At 39.6% G+C, this 9,750-nt stretch overlaps 1 protein-coding gene across 1 annotated transcript; it reads right to left on the bottom strand.

Moving 5' to 3' along the window:
• Positions 1 to 437: 437 nt before the first annotated feature.
• LACC1 (laccase (multicopper oxidoreductase) domain containing 1) lies at positions 438 to 7,923 on the bottom strand. The gene is made up of 5 exons (XM_012648272.1): positions 7,874 to 7,923; positions 6,156 to 6,751; positions 5,327 to 5,505; positions 3,753 to 3,918; positions 438 to 673 (listed from the first exon to the last, which is right to left on the bottom strand). Exons 2-5 carry the CDS (start codon positions 6,715 to 6,717, stop codon positions 438 to 440), a joined length of 1,143 nt encoding a protein of 380 aa, XP_012503726.1. The 5' UTR covers positions 6,718 to 6,751; positions 7,874 to 7,923.
• Positions 7,924 to 9,750: the final 1,827 nt, after the last annotated feature.

Raw genomic sequence — 9,750 nt, 5'->3', positions numbered from 1 at the left:
AAAGTGATCGTATGTTTATATTATCTAATATTTTCCTAAGAAATATATTCCTCTAGTTAATTAGAGAATAAGAATAATTTCGAAATATCAGCTTCCTGATAGTTTATCACATTTAGGAGAATTTAGCTGAGTAATGGTTGTGAAGTAAAGTACATGCCAACTTTTCTATATGAAGTTTAAGTAGATCTCTTAAAACTGAATGCCAGTGTTTCTTCCTTCACTTTTAAATCAATAAGAGATACCAGACAGGAAAATATCTGTTATTCAAAGTTAAATGAAAACAGAGTTCATATTTAAAATGAGTTTTTGTGTACATGTATATGTCAGCTACTTAAATAACTGCCACCTGAATTTTTCTTAATATTATTAATTGTTCTCTAAAATAATTTTCATTTTAGGGCAATAGCAAAAACCAAACTTGTAGTTCCAGAATGAAATCAAACATACCTGGTGGCTTTACGGATGTCGACATAGGGATCTGGTGAGTCAAACAGTCGTACACATGCAGGATGAAGATTATGAAATACCTTTGCTGATTCCTTTGGAAGAGTAAAACAGCAAGGTCCTACTGATGGTCCAAGTACAACAACAATGTCCTCCAAACTGCAGCCATATTCTGCAATCATAGCATTCACTGTAGCCATAGCAACACCTAACAAAGTACCTTTCCAACCTGGTAAATAAGAAGAAAAAGAGATAAGGAAAGTTAAAATATAACAGAACTTCAACTGAATTTATGTCTAAGGTAGAAATGAGCAGATTTAGTTTGTATATTTTTCAAAGTCCAGAAATAATAAATGAACCACCACTTTATAGTGTGTCTTTTAAATGAGATATATTATAGAAAGCACTTGACACAGAAGATACATTTAATAGGAGTTTCCTTTCTCTTCCTTTTAAAGATGCCCTATACTTATAGTTTCCTATGGGATTATAGCTTGTTAGTCTTCTCTTTCTCACTTTTATTTTTCATATTTTAAAAAATTGTGATAAAAACATACAAAATTTACCATTTTAACTGTTTTAAGTGTACAGTTCAGAAGTATTAAATTCAGATTGTTGTACAATCAATCTCCAGAATGTTTTCATCTTATAAAATTGAAACTCTATAACTACTAAACAATAACTCCCTGTTTCTCCTTTTCCCCAGCCCCTGCCAACCACCATTCTGCTTCTAGTTCCTATGAATTTGATTACTGTTGGGGCCTTATATAAGTGAAATCAATACAGTATTTAGTTTTTTGTGACTGGCTTATTTTACTTAGCCTAATGTCCTCAAGGTTCATCTATATTATAGCATGTGTTGGAACTTCCTGCCTTTTTAAGGCTGCATAATATTCCATTGTATGTATTATATAAACTATATTTTGCTTATCCATTCATTTATCAATGAACACTTGGGTTGTTTCCACCTTTTGGTTATGGTGAATGCTGTTATCAACAGGAGTGTGCAAATAACTTTTTTAATTCCTGCTTTCAATTCTTTTGGATATATACCCACAAGGGAAATGGCTGGATCATGTGGTAATTCCATTTATAAATTTTTGAGGAATCACCATACTGCTTTCTTTAGTGGCTACACTATTTCACATTCCCACCGTCAGTACTCCAGTGTTCAAATTTTTCTACTTCCTCAACAACAGTTGAGGAAATAATTTTTCTGAGATTTTTTAATATTAGTCATCTTAATGGATGTGAGGAAATATCTCATTGTAGTTTTGATTTGTATTTCCCTAATTTCCAATCCATTAACATGGGATTTCTCTTCATCTATTTGTGTCTTCTTTAATTTCTTTCAGCAATGTTTTGTAGTTTTCATCTCTTCCTCACTTTTTACACTAAAATATATCTATTATGTTTCAATTAATAGTCCCCTTTCATACCCTTCCCATTTGCCTAGACTATCATTCCCTTGCCAGTTTTGTCTCCTCTGCACTGGATCCCAGGGAGTTCCAAGATAAAATCATTTTCTTTTCTCCTGCTCCCATCTAGTTGCCAAAGACAGAAAGCTAAGAATTATTGCATTTCTCCTTTGTTCCTTGTATCTGAGTTTGATTCATCTGATCTGGTTGGCCAGTAAGGAGTTTCTTTACTCCTTCCCTCAGCACTGTGTACACATACCCTTCTAAAGCTAAGCACTCAGGCAAAGAGATCAATCTTTCCAGATAAAGGGAGGAGATGGCCAAAGCAAAAAGTACTTAGCTTACAGGTCCAACCTCCACTAGATATGTGGCTATGGGAAGAACAGAATGAAAAGGTCAAATTTCTAGCTGGGTCTGTAAGTGGGTGGGATATTAATAATGAAAATAGGAAACCTAAGTGGTAGAAGAGGCTTTAGGAAAAAAATATTGAGTTTTCGGCACAATGATTTTGAGGCACCTATGAATACATAGGCAGTGATGTTCCTAGGGAAGCAACTAGATATAGGTATTTTGAGCTAAAGAGAAATACTCTCAGGGATTTTCTATAGCTAAGAGCAGCTTTCTTCCTCAGAGATCTTCCTTAATTATCCTTTCACCTATAATTCCTCTACTTCCTATTTGATTTTTTTCCCATAGCAAATGTATATGCATATATACACATCTGGTTAAAAGATTTTTATTAAATTAGTCCCATAGGATTTTACACTTTTTATATCTGATAACAAGTATATAGTGTATCTAATTATATTCTACTTCAAAGTTAAGTTATTGACTTAAAAATTCACATTTATAACTTCATTTTGACTGCTTTATCTTGGATATTTTTAAAATACATATTTTAAAGCCTAAGAAGTAACAAATGGCATTCCCCTTTTATATCCAAGAGCCAAGACTAAAGTTTTAAATAACTTTTTGACAATTTCTTTTAGTAAACTTGATTTCTCATGCAATTCCATTACTTCACCTAGTCAAAAGAAAAATATGCTTCTTTTTATTTCCTATGGACTAAAAAGGAAAGTAGTGATAGATTTACAAGTAGAAGAAAATTTTAAAGATCATCCCTCATTTCATATAGAGTCATAACCACTAGATAATCTAAATACTATTTTAAAAGACCTTCAGAAAATAAAATACCATAACCTTAACACAATATAGATTCAAAAAATACTTCTTTGCTCTTATCTTCAGAGAATAGTTACAGTTAAATACACTGAGTTAGTTAAACTAGTTAAACTAAATTTCAGTTTTCAAAACATCTTGCTTTTTTTTACCTCCCTACCTTTACACATGCTGCTCCATCTGTTTGAACACCTTCCTGCAACACGTCTAACATTCCTATTTTCTGTTGCCCGTATTTCAAGGATTCTCAACCAGAGGCAGAACCACTGCCCTAGGGAGTGTTTTGAAAAGCATGGAGGTGTTTTTTTGTTGTTGTTTGGTCTGTTTGTTTGTTTTGGTTTTTACTATAACTGGAGGTGCTACTGACATTAAGAATTTTGAGGGTCAAAGATACTTAATCTGTAAAGTAAGATTACCTTGCCCAAAATGTTAATGGCACCCTTGCTGAGAATCACTGGTACCTAGCCAAATCCAACAAATTCCTCAGCAGTCAACCTAGATACTGCCTTCTTTGAGAATTCTAGTATGACTCATATAATTTGATTTGGATACTCCTTTTATTGGCCCCTATAATAAGAGTACGCTTGCCCCACCCTGTCATTACATTTATCACAATGTAATGTAATTAACTGTCATGCCCACCAGAAATTACACTTTTTTCCTGTACTACAAAATTAGTAAAATCCTAAATGCTTAATTAAGTATACTTACCAGAGTGAGCAACCCCACATGCTTTTTTGACAGGATCTGCAAAAACTATCGGTATACAGTCAGCACCAAGAGCTGCTATTGTGACTCCTCTCTGATTTGTGGTTATTCCATCATAAGATTCAGGCTCCTTCCTTCCCATAATCCAGACGTCATTGGCGTGATCAGTCTAATTAATACCAAAGATGTTCAATGAAAATGTTTGAAAGTAGGATTTCTCCTACCATAAGTTTTTCTGAAAGTATTCATTTTAGTACAAAATTATATGACCAGTGTAAGATTACCAGCATTCATTAAATACACCACTTGTACATATGGTAAAATACCCAATTCACTTATTTAACTTTTTAAGCTTTTGACATTATAATCTCTGCGTATTTTATTCAAAGAAAAGCAGGCTTTAACATTATAAAATTCAATATAGTCTATCATCGTGAATACTTTTCACTATAGATGGATAAATCTCTCCTTCTAGCACTTTCCACAAAATGAAAATTTAACCTTCTTATTAAAGAAAGTGAATTACCAAATTAATGCTACTTTTATTTTTCCTAGACTCAGGCAAAGCTAGAATTCTGTAAGGAACAATACATTATGTCATCAGTTATGACCCTAGTTCCTCCTAGTGTTGAGTTAGAAAATAATGGCCTTTCTATTCCACCATTCAATTACCCTCCTAAATCAGAAAGGGAAGGGGCACTATATTCTCTGAGAATTAACTGTACTTTTAGAATTGAGGACTCCAGATGAAATATACAGCACATCCTTGAATAATATTGTTTCATTCAACATCAATTTGTTATAACGTTAATGAGGAAAAAAAATTAATTCCCCATTTAGGCCACTGTCTGGGTGCAGTTTGTACATTCTCCTCATGTCTGTACGGGTTTTTTCTCTGGTTTCCTCCCGCAACCCAAAGATGAGCATGTTAGATGAACTGGCATGTCTACATGGTCCCCGTGTGAGTGAGTGAGTGTGTGTGTGTGTGTGTGTGTGTGTGTGTGTGTACGTGTGCACCCTCTGATGGAATGGTGTCCTCTCCACAGTTGGGCCCTGAGTTGCCGGGACAGGCTCCAGCAACCCTGAACTGGAATAACTGGGTAAATTGTTATCTTACTTATTTTTATTAATCTTTCTTAAACATAGGTATAGCTCCCATTTATTTCAGTGTTTAATATTAGAAATGTTTGGTCTTTATTTAGAAGTTTGGTGATATTTTGTAACCAGAAATATGCTGTAGGAACTTAACTCTTATTTATATCAATTAGCCTACAGTAAAATTGGTTTCATTGTAAGTCATTTTGCTTAAAGTTGCAGTTTCCAAGAACTTATCAACGATGTTAAGTGAGAACTTATTGTATATATATCATAGAATTGACCTTTAGGTTATGATGTATAAATCTAAGAATAACAACCACAAGGTTATGATGTATAAATCTAAGAAAAATACATACATTATCCCAAAATTTTAGATAAAACACAAGATGCAAAAGTTAAATAGCTTAACGTCCATGTAAGTACACTAGCAGAGTCAACAATATATTTTAGATCTTCCAAAATATGAAGCAAAATCTTACCTTTATTCGGTAAAATTTCTCCATATTAAATCCTGCAGCGTTTGCCAACCTGCGCAGATTTTCTTGAACAACTGCCTTGGGATCTCTCCGTTTGGAACTACTGAAGAGATTGAATGAGCTAAGAGTTGGTATATAAGATATCCCACCTGTTCTTGTAGTAAATCCATGTATGAAAATATCTGTTGAAGATTAGTAAAGATTAAAAAGATGCTATATAAAACTGTAAAGCGTTATAAAACCCAGTCTCTCAATTAGACCTTCCCTGATCCTTTCAACCTGCTCTTGTTTATATGACTTCTAATTTTGACTGCATTTGGTACCTCAAGATGTTCTTATTAAATTCTGCTTTGTGTTTAACTTCCGTATGGTGTTATTGTTCTTCAAGGGGTATCTTCTGTCCCATCTGTCCCATGCTGTTATACCCAACAGCAAATAGCTCACAATAATTACTGTTTAGCTAAGAGTAAGACTGACTGTTTTAAATTTTACTCTTCTATGAAGGTGCCAATGAGTTGAAGTTTCAGAATTTCTAAACAGAATTTCAGGATCATAAATCTCATTGTAAATGAGGGCTGGGGGGGGTGGTGTCTTAAAGGTTAATTTGCATAAAGCAAATTTATCTGTTTAGGGTAGCTTTGAAGGGGTTATCCCTTGATACCTCTGATACCAGAAGGCCATCTATGACACCTCTATGTTGCAACTGATTCTAGTGAGCAACAAGCCCACAATAGTCAATAAAAGAAAGGAGAAAAATAAGGGGTGAACAACCTCTAAGGAAAGGCTGGATCTTCATGTACACTGTAAAAACAACAAATAGCATTTAATATACCTGGGATCAAAGGAGAAGTGATAATAGTTAATTCTCCTTTCAGTGCTGGCAGACTTCTCAAATACGTTTCTATTTCATTCTGGATTTCTTTCAGTTCTTGAGCTGTGATTACGCTTATTTCAGTGGATTGTTTCAAAAGGTCTCCCCTCAAATTCACTTGTAAATCTTCAAATTCAAAATCATAAACATCAGTGAAGAGTTGATCAATAAAAGCTTTCATTAATGTCTTCCTGTGCCCAGGTACAATTACCTTAATGCTGCTCAGATTTTTTTCATCTATTTTTTGTTTAATGGTATACAAAGAGGCAGCCATGCTGGGTTTGCTAACAGTCTCAAATTCTCCCAAGACAGCTGATAATCCATTGCTTGTTTCTAATTCATAATTATCATGTTCACCATCCCTTTCACAGCTGATGTTACTGCAGCACATTATACAAAGGAACTTGGCCTTGGCAGCATGTTGGTATTGGACAGCATTCAATGTCTTCAGTAATGCCTGATGGCAGTTCTTTTCAGAGTTCAACTTCAAACCAAAGAGATCAATCAAAACCACTTCTGCCATCCTTCAAAGAAGGTTTTTATGCCAAATAAATCACCTACAAAGAAAAATTAGTGTAAATAAAAATACAAAATTCTATCAATCTCATAGTTAAAACAGAAGTTTGTGGTGGATAAAAAAATAAGTAATTACACTCATCTAAAAATGTAACCAAAATAGTAAATCTAGACCTCCTCCCAAAAAAGCTAGTCTACTATTTGTCATAAGATAATCATGACAATTAAAATAAAGCCATCTTTTAACTCTTTTTTGTGAAAGTGTTGGAATATCTTTCCAGCAGAACAACAGTTCCTCTGTTTTGTTTACATAGCAAATTTTAAGTATGGAATTACTTGTTGACTTAGAGAAAGTCCTGTTTTCTAATTACAGGGTGTCAACCTGTGTGATATATCATCAATCCTGACATGGCTCATATTAGGTCACATCCCTTCCTATGCAGGGACTTAGGTTCATGAGGTTAAACGGAGCTGCACCTGAAAAGCACGTTTTAAGGAGATAAAAACTGAGATGGCTCACGGGCTTCCCTTCAGGACTGGCATAGTACTCCTCACTTCGCAATGTTCACAAAAGCCACTGCGATTTGGAGGAGACGAGCTTCCTACCTACTTTGTTATTCACTCTCCCTGAGCAGATGTGCTCACCTCCAGCCCCAGCCTTCCCACCCCAGGCTGCGGGTCTCTCTGTGGTGACCCCCTTAGGCGACGCCATTTGTCCCGGGCCGTTTCCTCCTGCAGCCTCTCATAACCTCCGCTCCCCCTCGTACGGGGCTCCCTCTGAAGTTCATTTTGCCAGCTTTGAGTAGGTGCCCGCCCTCCGTCCCTGTGCACTGTGAATTTCCACACACCGTGTGTCCCAGCCGGGTCCCTGTTCCTCCAGCTCGGGCTCGGCTCAGGGGGGCGCGGGCTGCAGCGCTGCACCTGCCGGGTACCTCCACCCGCCACTCACTGCCCGTATGGGACTCTCTGAGGGACAGGCGCACACCAGAGGCGGATTCCCCAGTCCTCGCCTCCTCACGCTCCACATTCCATTGCACACCCTGTCTGTGGCGATCCCCGCCCGGTCCCGCGCCTCAACAAAACCGGGAAGCCGCAAGCGTGTCACCTGGAGTCTCAAGTCCGTCCGCGTGGCGACCACACCCGCCCCGCCTCACCTCACCTACCTTACCACGGCTGCACGGATCCCCCTGCCTGGCATGGACGTTGGCTCCCTGTGGAAAGCCGACGGCCGAGCCCCCGCAGGAGGCAGGAGGAGCTCAGGTTTCGGGTCTGAGCAGCCGGGCGCGCGCCGTGCAGACGCAGCGGACCGAGCGCGAGGGCGAGCGCGGGGAAGCCCGGGATGTGCTAAGCAGTGCGCGCCCGCCGCTGCCTCAGCAGTTCCGGGTCTGGGCGGTCCGCAGAGCCCGAAGCCCAGCTGAGGGAAGACTAACGCGAAGCCGAGCAGCTCAAGAGCCCTCTGGCCGGAGCCAGGCGGGTCAGCGGGCAGGAGCGGGCAGGCCGGGCCGGGAAACGGGTCGCGGGGCAGAAGGCGCCTCAGGCCGGGGGAGGAGAGGGGCGGAGCGGCGGGCTTCGGGCTGTGTGAGGTGGACTCGGGGCGGCGCGGGCGGCGGCCCCGTGATGGTGGGGAGAGGGCGGCGGGCCGGGTGACGGTGAGCGGGTGGCGCGGGCGGCGGGCCCCATGAGAACCGGCCGCCGGAGCGACCTCGGGACTAAACCGCTGCCTGCCTTCTGCAAAGGGAAGCCCTTTCCGGGGCGCACTGGAAGTCCGCTCTTCCGGTCACTTGCGGACGATTCGCTGACACAGTAGTGTGATCAGGACGTTTGGTTAATCACCACAGCCCAGGCCTTGTCACGCTAGCTTTGGCAACTTGTCTCATCCACGGTTCAAGTAATGGGCCTCCTTGGGAAGAAGTTTTGCGTGGGTTTTTTTTGTTCGTTTGTTTCCAGAAACAAACTGGTTGATTCTCTTCCTTTGGCTTTTTGCTGATTCGGCCTTCCTTGCCAATAGGACCAACACTCATTACTTACAGTTCCTTCACTTGTATTGATAGCACAGATGTCCGCTATTTTGTTTTTTTTTTTTTGAAACAGAGCCTTGCTCTGTCACTCGCCTGGGGCTAGGATACAGTGACATTATACCTTGCAGCAACCTCAGACTCCTAAGCCAATGCGATCCTCCTGCCTCAGCCTCCAGAGTAGCTGGGACTACAGGCTCCTGCCACCACGCGTCTATTTTTTTGTAGACACAGGGTCTCGCTCTTGCTCAGGCTGGTCTCAAACTCCTGGCCTCATGCAATCCTCTGGCCTAGGCCTCCCAAAGTGTTTAGATTACAAGTGTGGGCCACTGTACCGGCCTCTATGTTCCTTTTTAAATATGTGCCACTGATAGGACAGTAGAAGGCACTAATCCCTAGAATCATGATAAAGGTACAATTTAGCATCCCTGATCGGTCCTTCAAAACGATGACATTCATTTATTTAAAACTATTGAGCAGCTACTATATGGAAGGCAGGTGTTAAGGGAATGGGAAAAAAAAATCCACCTTTTGAAGAGTAAGAGAAAAGGAGGCTTCCTGTGGAGCTGGTTATGATGGAGGGAGAGGTCCCTTTTATCTCTATTGTTGCTCATGTGATAAGTGCTGAAGAACATTTATGTGAGGATCTTGGATATCTGGGAGTTTAGAAGAGCCCTTGGAAGTGGGCATATTCCTGTGCTTGACTAGAGAATGGAAGCACTAACCTAAAATGGGAACCCACTCTGCAATCTCCCTGGCAACTGTTTTCATCAAATTTCTATTTTCTTTGTAGATGGTACACCCGATTAGAAAGTGCACTCTCTGCCTTGAGCTTGTTTTATGTTAAATATTACCTCAACCAAAATAGAGGACTTTTAGTTACAAAGCAGGATTAAAACATTTATCTCTGTTTTTTCAGACACTGGTGGGAATACATATTCTTTTGTGCAACAGTAGTGGCAATAAAAAACAAAAAAGAAAATATCTCAAAATAGTGAAGCTGTCAGGGAAGAGAGAGTTTTTTA

This window comes from Propithecus coquereli, unplaced genomic scaffold (genome assembly GCF_000956105.1).
Source record: "Propithecus coquereli isolate 6110/MARCELLA unplaced genomic scaffold, Pcoq_1.0 Scaffold11, whole genome shotgun sequence".
NCBI classification, from domain to species: domain Eukaryota; kingdom Metazoa; phylum Chordata; class Mammalia; order Primates; family Indriidae; genus Propithecus; species Propithecus coquereli.
The sequence above is the reverse complement of the archived record's forward strand: the minus strand, read 5'-3'. Positions and strand labels throughout refer to the sequence as shown.